This window comes from Camelina sativa, chromosome 10, assembly GCF_030686135.1.
Source record: "Camelina sativa cultivar CO46 ecotype springtype chromosome 10, ASM3068613v1".
NCBI classification, from domain to species: domain Eukaryota; kingdom Viridiplantae; phylum Streptophyta; class Magnoliopsida; order Brassicales; family Brassicaceae; genus Camelina; species Camelina sativa.
In genome coordinates this window covers 5,168,907-5,187,733 of record NC_141889.1, presented here as the reverse complement: position 1 = coordinate 5,187,733, position 18,827 = coordinate 5,168,907, and the positions used below count along the sequence as shown (strand labels likewise).

At 38.1% G+C, this 18,827-nt stretch overlaps 5 protein-coding genes and 1 pseudogene across 5 annotated transcripts; 4 read left to right on the top strand and 2 right to left on the bottom strand.

Moving 5' to 3' along the window:
- The first annotated feature begins 179 nt into the window (after positions 1–179).
- LOC109126805 (S-protein homolog 21-like) lies at positions 180–1,167 on the top strand. The gene is made up of 2 exons (XM_019230664.2): positions 180–463; positions 836–1,167. Exons 1-2 carry the CDS (start codon positions 215–217, stop codon positions 1,067–1,069), a joined length of 483 nt encoding a protein of 160 aa, XP_019086209.2. The 5' UTR covers positions 180–214; the 3' UTR covers positions 1,070–1,167.
- Positions 1,168–3,820: 2,653 nt separating this feature from the next.
- LOC104717294 (26S proteasome regulatory subunit 4 homolog A) lies at positions 3,821–6,035 on the top strand. The gene is made up of 6 exons (XM_010434840.3): positions 3,821–4,401; positions 4,519–4,764; positions 4,994–5,163; positions 5,260–5,476; positions 5,572–5,712; positions 5,816–6,035. The coding sequence occupies exons 1-6, from the start codon at positions 3,925–3,927 to the stop codon at positions 5,897–5,899; spliced, it is 1,335 nt and encodes a 444-aa protein (XP_010433142.1). The 5' UTR covers positions 3,821–3,924; the 3' UTR covers positions 5,900–6,035.
- A 16-nt stretch (positions 6,036–6,051) lies between these two features.
- On the bottom strand, positions 6,052–8,254 carry LOC104717293 (L-type lectin-domain containing receptor kinase V.9 pseudogene; annotated as a pseudogene).
- Positions 8,255–8,350: 96 nt separating this feature from the next.
- On the top strand, positions 8,351–12,616 carry LOC104717292 (polyprotein of EF-Ts, chloroplastic). Its single transcript, XM_087469664.1, has 7 exons — positions 8,351–8,754; positions 8,998–10,364; positions 10,453–10,731; positions 10,828–11,120; positions 11,197–11,606; positions 11,707–12,031; positions 12,106–12,616. The coding sequence occupies exons 2-7, from the start codon at positions 9,014–9,016 to the stop codon at positions 12,388–12,390; spliced, it is 2,943 nt and encodes a 980-aa protein (XP_087325790.1). The 5' UTR covers positions 8,351–8,754; positions 8,998–9,013; the 3' UTR covers positions 12,391–12,616.
- A 389-nt stretch (positions 12,617–13,005) lies between these two features.
- LOC104717290 (uncharacterized) lies at positions 13,006–15,002 on the top strand. The gene is made up of 3 exons (XM_010434838.3): positions 13,006–13,249; positions 13,740–14,424; positions 14,710–15,002. Exons 2-3 carry the CDS (start codon positions 13,740–13,742, stop codon positions 14,835–14,837), a joined length of 813 nt encoding a protein of 270 aa, XP_010433140.1. The 5' UTR covers positions 13,006–13,249; the 3' UTR covers positions 14,838–15,002.
- A 174-nt stretch (positions 15,003–15,176) lies between these two features.
- On the bottom strand, positions 15,177–17,469 carry LOC104717289 (auxin-responsive protein IAA27). Its single transcript, XM_010434837.3, has 5 exons — positions 16,558–17,469; positions 16,185–16,441; positions 15,948–16,089; positions 15,724–15,785; positions 15,177–15,471 (listed from the first exon to the last, which is right to left on the bottom strand). The coding sequence occupies exons 1-5, from the start codon at positions 16,989–16,991 to the stop codon at positions 15,434–15,436; spliced, it is 933 nt and encodes a 310-aa protein (XP_010433139.1). The 5' UTR covers positions 16,992–17,469; the 3' UTR covers positions 15,177–15,433.
- Positions 17,470–18,827: the final 1,358 nt, after the last annotated feature.

The following is an 18,827-nucleotide window of genomic DNA, read 5'->3' as shown; positions in this document are numbered from 1 at the left end:
ATCATTAGATATATTACTTCACATATATAGTCTAATTTCGTTTTACTGTTTTAGGAATTTGATTATTGAATTCAAATTGTATCATAAAACAAAGTCAACTCAATAAATATATAAACAAATATGTTTGTTTGTATTTTCGTGTATATAAATATAAGTGGTTGTATCATATTTTTATATTATATCTGTCACAAAAGTTAATTACAAATATTTAAGAATGAGAAAATATTTGCTATTTTTGGTTCTTGTCCTCATTTCAGTTGATTCTATAAATTCTACAAGATCTATTCTCTTCAGAAAATTTAATATCGAAATTGTAAACCAGCTTAAGTTTCACAAAAAATTGAAAGTTCACTGCAAGTGTAAAAATTATGATTTTCCAATTACCTATCTTAACATAGGCGAAAGTTTTAAATTTAAATTTATAATTTATCCAAAAACTCTATATTGGTGTAATTTATGGCAGGTAAAACATACTTTTTAAGTTTTTATATATTTCTTAACATATTTTTAGGTACCTTGATTAGGAATGAGCATTTTTTTTGGTTGTATTATTTGACCAATTTGAATATTTTATAGACTAAAACCTGTTTTAGAACATTTTAGTTCAATCCAAAAAAGTTTTGAAATTTTTTGGTTGAATATTATTGTCATATGTAATATCAGAACTTTTATGAATTTTAATAAGTTGATCGGATTTTTTTATTTTGGTTTGCTTTTTTGCATTTTGTTTTTTATATAGTCTGCTTAATTGATTGAAAAATTTGGTTAATTCAACTATCAACCCAATATATATTGTTGACTTAAAACTAAAAAAATATTTATTTTTGTGTTTCAGGGACCAAATTATAAACATCATGTGGTTTTTGATGCATTCCTCGCAAATGTTTTATTTATAGATCATACATGTAGTGGAATAGATCCCAATGTGTGTAGGTGGACTGCAAAAGAACAAGGAGTATATGTGCACGACACCCTAGGAGAATTTTTTATGTATGGATGGAAACCAAAAAATCAAAGAGAAATCACTCCAGTCAATGCACCTACAACAGAATTGGATCCATACATTTAATACATATCTTAAAACTAATTAAATCATTATGTGTAATCTTGGTATCATTGTATCATGTTGAAGAGAATAATGATAAAGATTTATGAGCTCAACTTCAATTTGGGATAGATATGATATTGATTTAATGTTTTTGGGTATAAATATATATATTCTAATAATACAATATAAGACTCATTGTCTTTAAAAGTATGATTAAATGTCAGAAAAAGGAAGTCAAAACATTGAATAGAAGAGACAATAATCTAAAGTTTGTAAAATCAAAAGAAAGAAGAATTAGAAAAAATATGAACAAAAATATTTGTTTGTATTTTGCGTGTGTATATCATATGTAAGACATTGTTACAAATTTGTTCCCATGAGAAAAGTTTATTACCTTTTAGAAAGGATTTACAAAAAGGAGAAAATATTTGCTAATATTTTTAATATATTAAGAAATTCATTTGAAGTTTAATTATTGAGGAATTTGATCAAAAAATATTTTGATATTTTGGTTTAACCCAAAAAAGATTTTTTTTTTTTTTTTTGAACAAACATATGCTTCTTTTCCATTATATAGACAGTAACATACAAAGCATGTTGAAAAGCTTAAATAACATAAAAAGGCATACCCCAAATTCAAAGGCAACAAGGGTACATGGATAGATAATAGCAAGAGATATATGGGTCTTGAGAGCTATGGACCAAGTGCTGAATAGCAAGTTGGAGCCTGTGAGATCAAAACATATCAATGCAGCTTTCAAGAGTAAGTCATTGGAAGGGAAGGTGGCCAAGGTCTTGATTCGAAGACTGGGTGGCGATGAAGCAAGCAAAGCTGAGGATCTCATCGAAATGAGAAAGTCTACACGAAGTAGTGCTTTGTCAAAGGTGTGAGCAGAGTTGAGAATGCTCTGATTACCGATCACTGCAAGGGTGGTTGCGATTTTAAGGCTGTAAGGGAGAAGCTTGGAGAGGTTGTGGTAACCACCACTCCTTGGAATGGTGATCATAATGCCACTACTTTTCAAGCCTATATGAGGGAACTTCAATAAGTAGATGATATACAGTTTGGAGAGCTTAGAACAAGGAAGTGATGGAGAAATCAAACTGGCTAAACATCGGTAATCCCCGCTCCGCAGAGGTGGAATCATAATGCCGAGTTTAAGCCTGGTTATACGTTGGGGCTGAATGAGTTGAGAGATTGGTGATATGCAGCAAATAGGAGCAACGGATGCAAGCATTATATATCGCGGAGAGACGGGTCAGGGTTAAAGATATAGCTCTGTAATGCAGTCCTCCATACCAAAGTAATCAACTTTCCTCGACACAAAAAGATGTCAAGCCAATCCGAAGAAACCGAGACTCTACTACCGAGGAGACCCCGACTTGACCAAGTAGAGAAACTTGATACTAAACATTTTGAACTTGAAATAGCTTTATCACAACCAGTTCTGAGGACGCAGACTCTACACTCAGAAATTTCTTGTCGAGTACAACCAAACAACCAGGTGACACAGAAGTCTAACGGGTTGGGTTCAAAACAGCTTTAGCAGATCTAAACATCTTTCAATTCAGGGGCAACGCATTTGACCAAGATATCCTAAGAGCCAGAGATTTGGGTAAAGAGTGAGAATCGAACCTGGAACAGAGCGGAATCAATGGTGTGCTAGAGAGCGCCAAGGATGTGGTTTTCACCGTTAAAGTCTTCGTCGGCTCCAGTGTCAAAACAGAGCTCCCGTCCAGCTGCAGCCAAACAAACCACTTGGTGAGGGGAAAAGATTCTAAGGATCGGAGATTTGTTGCGGTTGACAGTGTTAAGAAGCGGTTAGACCGGCGGAAGCCGAGGCAATTGGGACGTTCAGGGGTCTCAGAGGGAACATCTCGTGGCTGGGCCCACGAAGGAGCAGGCACATCAAGACGATTCACCAGATACTGAGGCAAGGGAAGGGGAAAAAGAAGCTGAAGCATGCTTGGAGTCGAGATCCAAAATCTCGAGGGGACTTCGGGAAAATTAGGTGACCATGGAACAAAGAAACAAAAGATGCAGTGGAATAATGAAGAGCTTGACAGAACTGAGAGAACCGAGAGAATCCGACGCCGGCGAGCCAGAGCCCTACCGGCGTCGGGGAGAAGAGATGGTAGCGGCGTCTCGGTAATAGTGTCTGAAAGGAAATATTAGGGCGAACAACAAAAATAAATAGTCAATTGAGATAGTAGTACCCAAAAAAGATTTATACTAAACTTTTTAATGGAGTTTTAGAAGTTGACTGGAATTTTGGTTTCATTTATTGCATTTTATGTTATATAATATGCTCGGTTTGTATAAAACTTTGTTAATTTAATACATTCAATTTAGTTTTGTTTCTCACCCTAATATATTTGATTGTAATATAAATTTGATCAATTACTTTAATTTTATTTTTGTGTGTTTAGGAACCAAATTACAAACCCTATGTGGTTTCGATACATTTCGTCCGGTGGTACATACACTCGAATATATTTTAATGTGTATAGATTAAAAAATAAAAAAAAGAGTTTATGCCCGTAGTAATTTTTTTTAAAGAGAATATTTTAGGTATAAATAGGATGCAAGGAGAAATCTCTCACCTACAAGTGAATCTGAATTTGTATCATAAAAACTCTAAAACCATTCAATCATATGATGTTCTAAATAAAGCTATGTACGAGGGAATTTATAACAAAAATCATCTGTTGGATTCAGTTACGAGCCCAACCTCTATGTGGGCTTATTACTTATATTTCGACCCAATAATAAAAAAAATAAAACATTTCTTCTTCCCAAAGCCAAAAAAATCTCAGTACAAAGAGAGAACAAGAAAACCTCAAAGAAACTCAGAAATCGAGAGAAGAGAATCATCATGGGGCAAGGACCATCCGGAGGATTGAATCGTCAAGGAGATCGGAAACCTGATGGTGGTGGAGATAAGAAAGAGAAGAAGTTTGAGCCGGCGGCACCACCGGCTCGTGTCGGGAGGAAGCAAAGGAAGCAGAAAGGTCCTGAGGCGGCGGCGAGACTCCCGACGGTGACTCCGTCTACTAAGTGTAAGCTCCGGCTACTGAAATTAGAGCGGATCAAGGATTATTTGTTGATGGAGGAAGAGTTTGTGGCGAATCAAGAGAGGTTGAAGCCTCAGGAAGAGAAAGCTGAGGAAGATAGATCTAAGGTTGATGATCTTCGTGGTACACCTATGAGTGTTGGGAATTTGGAAGAGCTTATTGATGAGAATCACGCAATTGTTTCTTCTTCTGTTGGACCTGAGTACTACGTTGGGATTTTGTCGTTCGTTGATAAAGATCAGCTTGAGCCTGGGTGTTCGATTCTGATGCATAATAAGGTATGTTGTTGAATTAGGGTTTAAGATCTTTATTTCGTTGTTTTGGGAACTTGAATTTTGCTTGCGGTATTAGGGTTTTAGTACTGAGTATGTTCTGATTTGGTTTTTGTGTGTTAGGTTCTCTCTGTTGTTGGGATTCTACAAGATGAAGTGGATCCAATGGTGTCTGTTATGAAAGTTGAGAAGGCTCCTTTGGAGTCATATGCTGATATTGGAGGTTTAGAAGCTCAGATTCAGGAGATTAAGGAAGCTGTTGAGCTTCCCTTGACTCATCCTGAGTTGTATGAAGATATTGGTATCAAGCCACCCAAGGGTGTGATTTTGTATGGTGAGCCAGGCACTGGGAAGACTTTGCTTGCTAAGGTTTGTCTTTCTACTTATAATCTCATGAGTATTATTAGTATACGTTAGAAGTATAGCCAGAAGATAAAAGGAATATCTTTTCAATCACTTGTTACTATCAATGTCTTAATTTCTCGTTTCTCTCTGTTACAAGCATGAGAAATTGTTGCATTTTGGTGGCTAAGTTTATGTTCTTACCTTACTTTCGAACGTGGTGGTAGTGAGCTATTGTGTCCTTGTTTTCTTTCAGGCGGTGGCTAATTCTACATCAGCTACTTTCTTGAGAGTTGTTGGTAGTGAGCTGATTCAGAAGTATTTGGGAGATGGTCCTAAGCTTGTGAGGGAGCTTTTCAGAGTTGCCGATGACCTTTCACCATCAATCGTCTTCATAGATGAGATTGATGCTGTTGGTACCAAGCGGTAAGTCAAACTATCACACAGACATGATCCATAACCTATTAATTAGCAGAGAGACTTCAGAATGTATCTGATTAAACCATGTGTGAAATAAAACAGGTATGACGCTCACTCAGGAGGTGAACGTGAGATCCAAAGAACTATGTTGGAACTTCTGAACCAGCTTGATGGTTTTGATTCAAGAGGAGATGTTAAGGTCATCCTTGCAACAAACAGAATCGAGAGTCTTGACCCGGCACTGCTTCGACCTGGAAGGATTGATAGGAAAATCGAGTTCCCTCTTCCAGATATCAAAACAAGAAGACGTATCTTCCAGGTAACTAATTCTGCTCGTATAACATTAACATACCAATGGCTTGTTCAAAAGTTTATTTTAAATCGAATTTGTTGGGTTATTTTTTTTTAAAATAGATACACACATCGAAGATGACTCTCTCTGACGATGTAAACCTGGAAGAGTTTGTGATGACAAAAGACGAGTTCTCAGGAGCTGATATAAAGGCTATATGCACTGAAGCTGGTCTACTTGCGCTCAGGGAACGTCGTATGAAGGTAAAGACTCTGAACCATTCAGTTCAAACCATACACACTCCACTTACGGAAGCAGTAGCCGCTGACTCTAATGTTTGGGTTTTTATTTTGGGTCCATAATCAGGTGACGCATCCAGATTTCAAGAAAGCAAAGGAGAAGGTTATGTTCAAGAAGAAAGAAGGCGTCCCTGAAGGCCTCTACATGTAAAATCATAATCTTATCGTCATCTTGACTTCCTCCTCTACACTTTGTTTTATACATTTGCTTCTCCGTAGGATCTTTCTGGTGTTATAAATTGATCATGCTTTCTGATCTCTTTAATATAACAATTCCTCATTTCCAATTTAGGATGCCTACTCTGATCTAAACCAAAACACATTATTAAAACCAAAAATGTTACAGTACTCTTCCTCGGCAAAGTCAATGACAAAGCTCATACATCGGCTAAATAATTACATTACTTTCTGCAAACACAGTTCCTTTTCAGAAATCGAAACTTACATTAATACATTATTAAATGGATTAGATCTTTAGCGACCATTTGAGACAAATGGTTCCGTAAACGTCAACGTAGCCACCGAACAAGGCTCTGAGGGACTCAGCTGCGCCTTCAATGGCTCCAACGTTTTCTCGAGCTTTCATTATTTCAAGGAAGTTGTTGGGTAGCTGAGCCACACCGTCCAAGAGCTGGATGACAGTCAACATGCTTGGTCTAACTGCCACAACCGGATGCGAACAGAGCAAGCCGAGTTTCAGAACCAGTGTCACTTGCTCCTCAAGGTACTTACCATCAAGCTTAACCTTCGCATCAACCACTTGCAGTATGTCATCATCTTCCAAACAATCTAACACCCAATCAGTAAGAACCATCTCGCTCGGTGAAGATGCTCGTGGCAAAACCGGCCTTCTCCCGCAAGTAATCTCTAACATAAATACTCCAAACGCAAAGACATCAGAGCTTGTGCTTGCTTTCCCTGTTTTTGAGAGCTCCGGGGAGATGTATCCAAACGTACCAGCCACGTTAGAGGTTTGAGGATCATTCCCGTGTTCACAGAGCTTTGCGAGACCAAAATCTCCGAGCTTTCCACTCATAGAATCATCAAGAAGGATGTTTGCTGGCTTAATGTCCCTATGAATGATGACTTGAACCCACTGGTGGTGTAAATAGCAGAGACCAGAAGCTACATCTTTAATGATCTTGAATCTTTGTGACCAATCAAGACTCTGTTCTGGTTGATGGTAAAGAAACTTATCAAGACTACCTTTTGGCATACAATCGTAGACCAAATAGAGTTCTCCTTTGCGCCTACAGTAGCCAAGAAGCCGAACTAAGTTACGATGTCTAAGATGCCCAATGGTTGCGATCTCTGCCACAAACTCTCTCATTCCTTGTCTTGAATCATGAGAAACTTTCTTAACCGCAATATCTATGTTAGACGTCAATAATGTACCTTTGTAGACTTTTCCAAACCCTCCTTTACCAAGAAGCTCGCTGTTCTTGAAACCCTTTGTGGCAATGTAAAGATCTCTGTAAGCAAACCTATGTGGACCAAACTGAACCTCCCAGTCTTCAAGAACTTCAATCAACTTCTTCCTTTTCAAGAAAAGCATATAACTTATGGTCAAGAAGACCAGAACGGCGACGCCGGTCAAACTCAAACTGATAGCCAAGATCTTTTTCACACTTGTACTCCGAGAGTCTCTAGGAAGTTTAGGAAGACGAGAAATATCAATGTTTGAAGGTCCAACCAAGAATATAGTGAGATGAACGAAGACGACCTGTGGATGATGTGAAGCCAACATACATAGAGTCGAGAAGATATGGCGATAAATCTTTGGTTAGAGAAAGCAATGGAGTCTTTGGCTTAGGGAGATGAATAGGATGAATAGTGACATTAAGCTGTTTCCTTGATGAATCATATTCAATCCAAGCTTGTATCGGTTTTTTATTTATAAGGCGGATGTTTTTGAATCTACCATCGTCGTCTTCGTAGTAACCTGCAGTAGAAGCTTTCTCTGATCTCAAACCATTGATGTCGATACCAACATGGTTATCATCTATGTCACCAAACTCTTCATTTTGAAATGTATCAAACTCAACAGCTACAATATGATTTGAAGGATCTCCATTGTTTGTAACATTAAAGAGCCCTAGATGTTGTGCTGATGAGCTATGAGGCAAGCCTTTGGTGGGAGAGATGACAAAAGCAAGTCCATGGCCATCAAGTTGATTGACCTGCGAGACTATAGCGAAAACAAAGGTAGTGGAGAAAGAAGAAACGGTACCGTTTGTTGAGTTCTTGAATCGAATTGGAGAGTTGTAGAAAACGTGACCATATGAGAATCCAGTCGAGTTTGTGAGCTTCATCAAACCATTGGAGTTAATAATAGCAATTCCAGAGCTGTCATATAAGTAACCATTGAAACCAAACTCTCCTTCTTCACTCTGAGAAAGTGCTTTGTTAGAGAACAATTGCATCAGCAGAAGAAGCACTAGTACATACATAATATTCATCGTTTTGCAAAAAAATTTGTTCCTTCTTTGACCTGAAAAAGAACTAAATAGGCTCTATATGTACGACTCTTCACATAGCAAACAACTTGGAAGGGTCCAAAAGCTATAAGTATAAAGTCTTGGTGATAAAATATTGAATTAAGTCTTCTTCAACGCCTCTCTTAATTGATTTTTCAAGAAATGAAGCAGCATGAAAACGATAGCTCGGATATATAACCTCTTAATGGGCCTTATTATGAAGCCCGTAAGCCCATATTAGAAAAATCGACTCAGCTAGAGTTTGATGGCGTGGAGAGAGAGAGAAAAAGACAATCATCTGGTAATGTGTAATCTTCGAAAGACTCTTATCTCTATCCACCAACAAGAGAGAGGGAAAACGAAATAAACACACACAGGAGAGACAATATGAGATAAGGATTTGAAGCCTCTCACCACTCTCCTCGTTTCGCTTATTTGTCGAACACCAAAAAAATTCTCGCTTTACCTTTTTTTTTTTATTTTTTTTTATCTGGGAGTGTAATCTCAGAGCAAAGGCGATAGCTTAAAGGTAGCTCCTTTTCTTAGTTTTGCTCAAATGGGTTTCTTTGTAAACTCTTCGTTTGTTTTAGTGAATAAAATAGTCCGAAATTTACAAGCTTTCTTGTCCTTCAGCTATAGAGATGAGAATTTTGAGTTTTTTTTTTCAATTCGAATTGAGAAAAGAGTTCCCTTTTTATGTTTCAATTGTGTGTTGTTGTCTGAGTAAAGCTTGCAAATTTTGACAGTGTGTAATGGGTTTTTATATGTGTAGGTGATAGTTTGAAGCCATGGCTACGATTACGCCTTCTTCTATCAGCAATGCCTGGCTCATTCCGGGAGCTGCTTTTAGTGTAAAGAAGAAGAATGATTGTTCCATCAAATGTAGTTTTTCGGGTAAAGCTGGGAAACAGATTCTATCATCAACGCAGAGACTAGTCTTGCCTCTTTCGACTTCTCTTAGATTGTTTCCAACTCATGGAAGGCAGTTTGTGTTGCATCCTCATCGTAGAGCCACGGGAACTGATGTTGTTGCGGCAGTAGAGGAACAAGATTCTACTACTCCTGTTGTTGCGGCGGACGAGAAAAAAACCGTGGCTAGTGAGAAGTCAGATGCTCCTGCTACGACATCTCAGCCAAGGGGAGCTGCTAGGCCCGGGAGGAAGAGCGAAATGCCGGCTGTTAAGAACGAGGAGCTTGTTCCTGGTGCTACTTTCACTGGGAAAGTACGAGCGATTCAGCCCTTTGGTGCTTTTGTTGATTTTGGTGCTTTCACTGATGGATTAGTCCATGTGTCTCAGTTGAGTGACACCTTTGTTAAGGATGTTGCGAGTGTTGTCACTATTGGGCAAGAGGTGAAAGTTAGGCTAGTGGAAGCTGACATTGAGACAAAACGTATTTCTCTTAGTATGCGTGAGAATGACGATCCTCCCAAACGCCAGTCAGGTGGTGGTGATAAGCCGAGATCAGGAGGGAAAAGGGATGGTTCAAAAGGAGGACAGAGGAAGGGAGATGGCTTTAACTCAAAGTTTGCGAAAGGGCAGATGTTGGATGGAGTGGTGAAGAATTTAACGAGGTCAGGAGCGTTTATAACTATAGGAGAAGGTGAAGAAGGGTTTTTACCAACAGCTGAGGAAGCAGATGATGGAATTGGAAGCATGATGATGGGTGGTTCTTCGTTGGAAGCTGGACAAGAGGTTAAGGTTCGTGTGTTACGGATAGCAAGAGGACGTGTTACTCTAACGATGAAAGAGGAAAATGATGGTAAGTTTGACGAAACAACCACTCAAGGGGTTGTGCATACAGCCACAAATCCATTTATGCTTGCTTTCCGTAAGAACGAAGAGATTGCTGCGTTTCTTGACAAGAGGGAGGAAGAGGCTGAGAAGCAACCTGCTGAGAAACCAGTAGAACCTGAAGCTGAAGCCTCTGTCACCACAGGTGAAGTCGAGGAATCTTCATCTGCCTCAGCTGAGGTAACAAGTGAAGAGGTTCCCTCATCAGAAACTCCCAAGGTAGAAGAAGAAGAAGTGATAGCGACCAAAGCTGAAGATGAGTTGCCAGAAAAAGAAGAGCAAACGGAAACACTTGCTGCAGCAGCTGTAGCTGAGGAGGTGGTTCCACCAATTCCAGAAACCAAAAGTAGGTTGAATTGCCTTCTATCATATTGAATCAGTTCATTGTTTTCAATGTGTTATAGCATTGACCCTTTTCCTCTAATGGTGACCAGGTGAAGAGGAAATTGTTGAGAACTCTATTCCTCCGAATTCAGCCACTGATGAAGTTTCATCTTCAGAAACTGTAGAAAGTGAAGAGGTTGAGAAGGAGGCTTTGGTGGCTGCAGCACCTGTTGCTGAAGGGGAGACTCCTGCCTCTTTTTTCCCAGAAGCTTCTTCCGAGGAAAGTGGCACCACCGCTACTGCTGAAGCGGAGACTCCTGCCTCTTTTTTCCCAGAAGCTTCTTCCGAGGAAAGTGGCACCACCGCTACTGCAGATGAAAGCATCAAAGGTCTGTCTTCTGTCCATCTTTTTTACCTGTTTTATTTCCTGAATCTTGACCAAATCGTTTATGTAAGTTTTCATCTCCTAACACAAAATGAAACAGGCATATCACCAGCTCTAGTGAAGCAGCTCAGAGAAGAAACAGGGGCAGGAATGATGGACTGCAAGAATGCTCTCTCAGAGAGTGAAGGCGATATGGTCAAAGCTCAGGAGTACCTCCGCAAGAAGGGACTAGCAAGCGCAGACAAGAAAGCAAGCAGAGCCACAGCAGAGGGAAGGATCGGTGCTTATATCCACGACAGCAGAATCGGTGTCCTCTTGGAGGTTAATTGTGAAACTGATTTTGTCTCGCGTGGCGACATCTTCAAGGAACTTGTTGATGATCTGGCAATGCAGGTAACTCCAAGATTCTAGCTAAAACATTTTCTTCATTTTGTGATAACTTAGGACATTACTTAACCTGACATGTTAGGTGGCTGCGTGCCCTCAAGTAGAGTACCTTGTAACCGAAGACGTTTCCGAAGATATTGTGAAGAAGGAAAAAGAGATAGAGATGCAAAAGGAAGATCTTTTGTCGAAACCAGAGCAGATAAGAGAGAAGATAGTTGACGGTCGGATAAAGAAGAGGCTAGATGCACTTGCATTGCTTGAGCAACCATACATTAAAGACGATAAGGTGATTGTGAAGGATCTTGTAAAGCAGAGGATTGCAACCATTGGAGAGAACATCAAGGTGAAGAGATTCGTGAGGTACACTCTCGGAGAAGGCCTTGAGAAAAAAAGCCAGGACTTTGCTGCTGAGGTTGCTGCCCAAACTGCAGCTAAACCGAAAGCTAAAGAAGAGAAAGAACAGCCAAAAGCTGAAGAGGTCAAGGAAGCAAGGTGAGATGTGTTTTTTAATATTTGCTAGTCTTGACATGAGTTCTTAAAATGTTTTTGGCTATAAGAAGATTTAAACTTTTTTCACTCTACGGCACTGCAGTCCAGCAGCTACAGTGGTTTCAGCTGCTCTTGTGAAGCAACTGCGTGAAGAGACAGGAGCCGGAATGATGGACTGCAAGAAGGCATTGGCGGAGACAGGAGGAGATCTTGAGAAAGCACAAGAATTCCTCAGAAAGAAGGGTCTCTCATCAGCAGATAAAAAATCAAGCCGGCTTGCAGCAGAAGGGAGAATCGGCTCATACATCCACGACTCTCGGATTGGAGTTCTGATTGAAGTGAACTGTGAGACAGATTTTGTCGGAAGAAGCGAGAAATTCAAGGAATTGGTTGATGATCTTGCAATGCAAGCAGTGGCTAATCCACAGGTAATGTCCTCATCTCAAACAATGGCTCCTTAAACAATGGTTAGTGGTCTCTGACCTGACATGTCAATGCGCAGGTGCAATATGTTTCGATAGAGGACATTCCAGAGGAGATAAAGCAGAAAGAAAAAGCGATTGAGATGCAAAGAGAGGATCTTTTGTCGAAACCAGAGAACATAAGGGAGAAGATTGTTGAAGGGAGGATCTCAAAGAGGCTTGGAGAAATGGCATTGCTTGAGCAGCCTTTCATTAAAGACGACAGTGTTCTGGTTAAGGATCTGGTGAAGCAAACGGTGGCTACCCTTGGAGAAAACATCAAAGTCAGAAGGTTTGTGAAATTTACTCTTGGAGAAGATAACTGATGTTGCAGAAGGTTTGTGAAGTTTACTCTTGGAGAAGATAACTGATGAGACAAATTAAAGTTTTCAAATAAGGGGAGCTCTGTTTTGTGTCATGTGAGTTAAAAAGCAAAAGTCTTCCTTTTTTTGTTTTGTAGACAAAAATCTTCAGTATTCACTTTTGATTGGTTTTTAATCAAAACCTGTAATTTTTTGTTCATGAAAATATGAGATTTTTTTGGCTTATAAACATGTTATTTATTAAGTGACATTATAGATCGAAATTTCTTTTTTTTAAAAGTTGGTTTATATTGATATTTGAAATTTTAAACATTATTTTAAAAAAAAATCAAATTAGAGTACATCTTAAGCTTCAAAATGGCTGGGCTAGCACAGTCAACACAAAAATTAACAAAAAAAATTTGCCCTAAACTCTTTTTTTAATAATTAATTTTATTTTTATTTTGTATAGAAATGCTAAAAAGTGAAGAAAAAAAATCTAACATAGTATATTTAACTTTAAGTCTTTAATCTTAAACAAAAAAAAAAGTTTAATTAGTTAAAATATAGTAAAATACTATAAGTCTATATAATAACAATACTAAAGTTATAACAACACAATATGGCTAATTGTTAATTAGTTAAACTTTGATTTATCACAACTACAAAAAAGTTCTCATCTAAAATAAAAAAAGTTAGGTCGTCCCACTTAATTTTGAAGCCCAATAAAAGTTAGGGATGGGTAGGGATAGAGTAAGCGTTTCCGAGGTTGTCATTTGCTTTAAGGAAAAAATCAAAAACCTCTGTCTGTCTTCTTCTTCTTCTTCTTCTTCTCGCAGCGTCTCTCTCTGTTAATTTCCCTCTCCTGCAGAAGAGCCAAGAGGTTCGTGAACATTCCAATCTCGAATTATCCTTTTGTGTTATTTAGCTTTCTCGAGATCCGATATAATGTTATTTACTAGTGAATTCTAGGTTTCTTGGTTATGAGAGAAGTGATCTTTCTCAATTTAGAAACTTTTTATTCGAATCGTTTGAATTCTGTTTTTTTTTTTATGGGTTTGAATCATAAGCCATGATATGTCGGTGTATTGAGATCGACTTGGTCTAAAACTGCTCTCTTTGCCTGATCTTGACATACCAATGTTTATTCCTCTATCTAAATTAAGCAATGTCAATTTTGAGAAGAAAAAAAAAAAAAAAAACTTGTCTTTGTGTTCTGGATCACTTTGCATGGCTCTAGAAAGTTCGGTGTTTAGGGAGTTGCATAACCAAAATCTTGTTTTACTTGGAACTATAGATTAATATAGACAGATCTTGTGAACAGTTGATACTTGGTTGCTGAAGTCATTGTATGCTTGTTTTGTTGTTTACAGATGAATTTTGGGTTGCCTGGTATTTCCTGGTTTGGCAGCATCACCTCGAAGAAGGATGTACCTATGATTGAAACCGTGACATCGACAACATCTCTTGTGGAACAGCCAGAGCAAAGGAAAGCAACAATGTCTATCCTGGAACAGCCAGAGCAAGGGAAATCGACAATGTCTATCCTGGAACAGCCAAAGCAAGGGAAAGGATTGTTTGATATCAAAATATGGACCTGGTCCTTTAGTTCAGCACTTCCTTGGGCTGCAAATGCTGCTGATGGAAAGCAGAAACCTACTACTATAAATAGAGGGTTAAAAAGGCATGCCCTTTCTCGAAGGTCCTCTAGATCGAACGCTGTGAATACTGTTTATCGGTTTAGACCTTATGTTTCGAAGGTTCCCTGGCACACAGGAACGAGGGCGTTTCTCTCACAGCTTTTTCCGAGATACGGACATTATTGTGGACCTAACTGGTCTAGTGGGAAAGATGGGGGTTCCATGGTTTGGGATCAGAGACCTATTGACTGGTTAGATCATTGCTGTTATTGCCATGATATTGGTTATGATACTCATGACCAGGCAGAGTTGCTAAAAGCTGACATGGCGTTTCTTGAGTGTTTGGAATCAAACAAGCGCGTAGTTACAAGGGGAGATGCTCAAGTTGCTCACTTTTACAAAACGATGTGCATAACAGGTAAACTGCAATGTCTTTATGTTTCTCTCTGTCACATGCCTTGGTTCTAAGTCATAAGTTGATTGGCTGTAGACTGTAGTCTCATTTGGTCAGTATGCTATTATATCCATGTGGTTCAGTACTCTATCTAATGTCTCTAGATGTAGTTAAGTGGTGTGAACACTAGAAAATGTAGGATTATTTCATATCTGCCGTTATTGGTGTTAGTTGTGATGTCTAATAATTGCAGTCTACATTTGAGAATATATCTTGAAAGTTGAAACCATCTATGTGAAATTCTCTCAGGTCTAAAGAGCATACTAATACCCTACAGAAGCTACCTTGTGAAGATACAATACGGGCAAAATTTACTCGACTTTGGCTGGTTAATGAACAACCTCAGCAAGAGAAGCTGGAGTTTTCAGAAGAATTGAGACATAATCCCTGTACATAGAAGTCGTAAAGAGAAGGAATCTGAGGATTAGGTTCGGTAGTATAGATAAAATATATGAAAATGTGGAAACGCTAGTAAGTGGTGTGTGTCTTTTGAACCCGTTGTGTATGTTTGGTAATAATATGATCCGATCATTTTGTTTGAATGCAATAGCTCTATCCGAAGATCTATATAGTATATAACTCCATGAAAACTATATGTAGTAAATATTTTCTTACTAAGGTTTGCTCTTTGCATCGCTGAGATGCGCTCATTTGGTTTCCCATTGGTTAACAAAAAAACCAAGCCGGGTAGATATAACATTGAGTACGTTACCGGGTTTACACACTACCAACCTTTTTATACATATGAATTATGAAGTCTTCCTTGGCAAACACACATATACAAACCCATATGATCCATTAGATTGATTAGAGACAGAAGAGGAAGAAGCCTTATTAAGAGCTTAGTAGAGGCTGTTTTAAGAAAGATCACTCCTAGCACACAAAGCACAAAAAATACTTCAAAACAAAATGGCTATTACATTTCTTAAAAACATATTTTTTTCAAACATATTATCACATAAAAGGGAATTTCTTAGTTCCGGCTTCTGCACTTCTCCATCACCCTTGGAGCTGCATAAAAGAAACAGAAAAGATTTCTGTTAGAAACATGGTGTACGTTACAGTTTCTTCATATCGTGCAGTAGTAAGTTCCTAGTGTTTAAGAGCTTGCAAAGGACCATAGAGAATCCAGCAAGAATTATGAAAGTTTAGAAGGCGGTCTTAGTTCAAAATGGACCACCTAATACATCTTAAAACCGACCACATGGGTGTAGAACAGATTGATCTGCGTAAAAGTAGAGAGTTTAGAGAAGAAAGACTAACCTAAGCCAATAGCCTCAGAGCTCTTCATGATCTTCAGCTTCTTGCAGGAGCATATAAACATTCTGCACAGAGAAAAAGACAGTAAGAGAGCTTCACTGAACTATATTCTTCTGTTAAGCTTGAAGCATGCTCAGATCATTAGATATGATATAATACTTGATGATAGTATACAACAATCAAGCGGTTGAGATTTGAGTACTTAAAATTAGAAATCAAAGACTTACTCCCAAGGGACATCACCGACCAGCATCCAGTCACTGTCTTTATCTTCATAGGTAACAACATACTCAGAACCACGCAAGAGATCAGTCAAGCGACTCTCGTTTAACCCATCTCTGCCGCACCCTCCATGAGACCCAAACTGACCTGAAAAATCCAAAGAAACACCCAAAAGAAAACAGTTACACACTAACTCAGTCACAGTATTTACCTCAAAGAAGGAGAGGACTAGAAAACGTTACCTATGGTGAAGCAGCTAAACATCTTCTCAAGAGCAGAAGAGAGCTCAAGGTAGCTCTTGTAAGTTTTGAGATCGATTTTTCTCAAGTAAGGAGCACCTTCCATACTCACTTTGACATACAAGCAAGGTTGTTGTTCTGGTCCAGACTTAGCCTCTGCATCTTCTGTCTCTGAGTTATTTCCTGGTTTCTGAGATTGAGAAGAAGCCATTGAGTTCTTCCTGAATGATCTAATTGGTGGCCAACCCACCACTTGTGCTCTGCTCAATCAAAAAAACAAACACCATCAAGAACCTCTTTTCATAAAAGCTTTCTATGTTTTTACATATCTGAGAAAGATCTAAAACAGAGCAAATGGAAAAAAGAAGAAGCTTACTTTGAAGCTGGAGCTGTTGCAGAGTTCTTCTTCTCCTTAACCGGAACAGCCGGTTTAGAAAAAGTAGTCGACTTACCATCTTTCACAACGGAGCTACCAGGACCAGAACCGGAGCCAGCATCACCAGTAGCAGTAGTGGATCCAGGAGAGAAGACCCATTTGTTAGACTCATTAATGGCGTCAGAGAACACCCTTTTGGCACCTGACACAGGACAGCTAGTCTTGTTGAGAGACAAGAATCTTGTGTCGACTCGCTCCGGTGACTCAGAACCGGGTAAACCGAGTCTCAGCTCGGTTGCCTTGAAATTCAGACCGTCGTTGTTATTGTCTCTGGTTTTGGTTTTGTCAGACATTGTTGTTGTTGCTGTTTCCATGGTAGGAAACTCTGACAAACCTATGTAATCATGCTCTGCTGCTACTACAGATTCAGACATAAGTATTTTTTTTTTTCTTTCAAATAAGTATGTTGAGAAGAAACTTTTGAAGTACTTAGTGATTACAACAAAACACTTTCTTGAGAGAAATGGGAAACAAAAAATTCTGAAGTTGAGATCAATTGTAAGGTGTATTTTGTGGGAGAAATAATTAAAAACAAAAAAGGTGATGAGATTGAGAGCTTTATTTTTTTACTTTATCGTCCTTTTTTTTTGTTTTTAAAATTTGGCAGTAATCGTATTTTCCAAAAAGTAGACAAAAGTTCACATAATTTTATATTTTTTATAATCTGTATCATTAGAAGTGTATTTGTTTCCTCTTTGGGGAAGGGTTTAAACTTTAAACACTAATCGTTTGCTCTTAAGATTTAAAAATGTTTGTTTCCACCAAATAAATAGATTATAAAATGTTTGTTTAAAGAACATGTTTTTTTATATTTTGGTAAATTGTTTTATACATACATGTATGAATGATGATGATGTATCGTGTGTGTAGACAGACATCTATTCCCCGACAGGTCACAGAAAGCGTCCGTAAATCTTTCCTATTTTGCCCTTCTCTCTCTATCTTTCTTTCTTATTACAGTTTTTTTTTTATCTTTAGATTTTACTTTTGTAAAAAAGAGCAAAAAAACGACAACAATTTGATATCTCATGAATGTGCATGTTTTAGTTGCATCTAAAAATACACTTTTAAATTCAGTTCCTTCTTGATATTCAAATGAGTTATATTGATCAGTTTAAGAACTACACGTATAATGGTGTGAATGGTTGCAGTGGTTGGGGTGGACAAATCCGTCTGCGGACTGGACCGTTTTTTATTTATCATTCAGCAAATGTAGTCCGTAATAGTACGGTCCAAATAAAACATAAACAAAACCGCAACGGACCAACTGTAAACCGCTTTTGCATACAAATCGAGTTGGTCCGCAGCGGTCTGTAGTCCACCTTAAAAATAGAGCGGTTCAGACCGCATATGCATTTGACCGCCATGATCGCAGTTACCGTTCAAACCCTAAATGTTTTAGATTAGTTTCAGGAGCTGACTCATGATGATTTGTTCGATCGTGAAACAATTTTACTCATTACTCATGATGATTGATTTGTTCTTAGTTGAAATGAAGTTGACAAATACTAGTAGGTAATTTTTTTTACTTTTAACAGTATTTCACCTCAAAAACAAAAGTTAAAGACAATACCTATGATTTGACAAAAGAGAAAACAATACTTATGATTTTTTTAATAACGCCGAACCATTGAATCATGTTCATGATTGCATAAACATAATCTATAAGAAAATCAAACGATAAAACTTGCCAAGATAATGTTTAAACGCTAATATATTATAGCTTGCGAATAGAGAAATTATTAAGTGGCCAATAATTGCGATGGAGGGGTGGATTAGACTTGGGGATGAGAATTGAGAACCAGAGAAGAGAATCTCGAAAAAAAGTTTTGGACCCATGGGTTCTCATTGTTGAGCCCACCAGAAGCATGAAAAGGGGAAAGAAACAGTAGGGAGGGGTAGGTCTTTACCACTTAAGCCGCAGTAGCAATATTGAGCAGTGTTCCCAAAAAGAATTGTGGTCTCCACACTCCACTTTTCAAATTTTTATCAGACTATCTGTTTCTTCCACAATCAAGCTTCAAGCATATAGATATGCTTAAATTACAATTTGACGACCTATTTTATAACTTTTTCAGAGAGTTGGATCATATCATATTTAACTTTGCATATATATATATATATATATATATATATATGCTTCCCTATCTCCATATATATCTTTTGAAAGTGGATGACTACACATTAGTGTTTTATGTTCGAGATTTTAA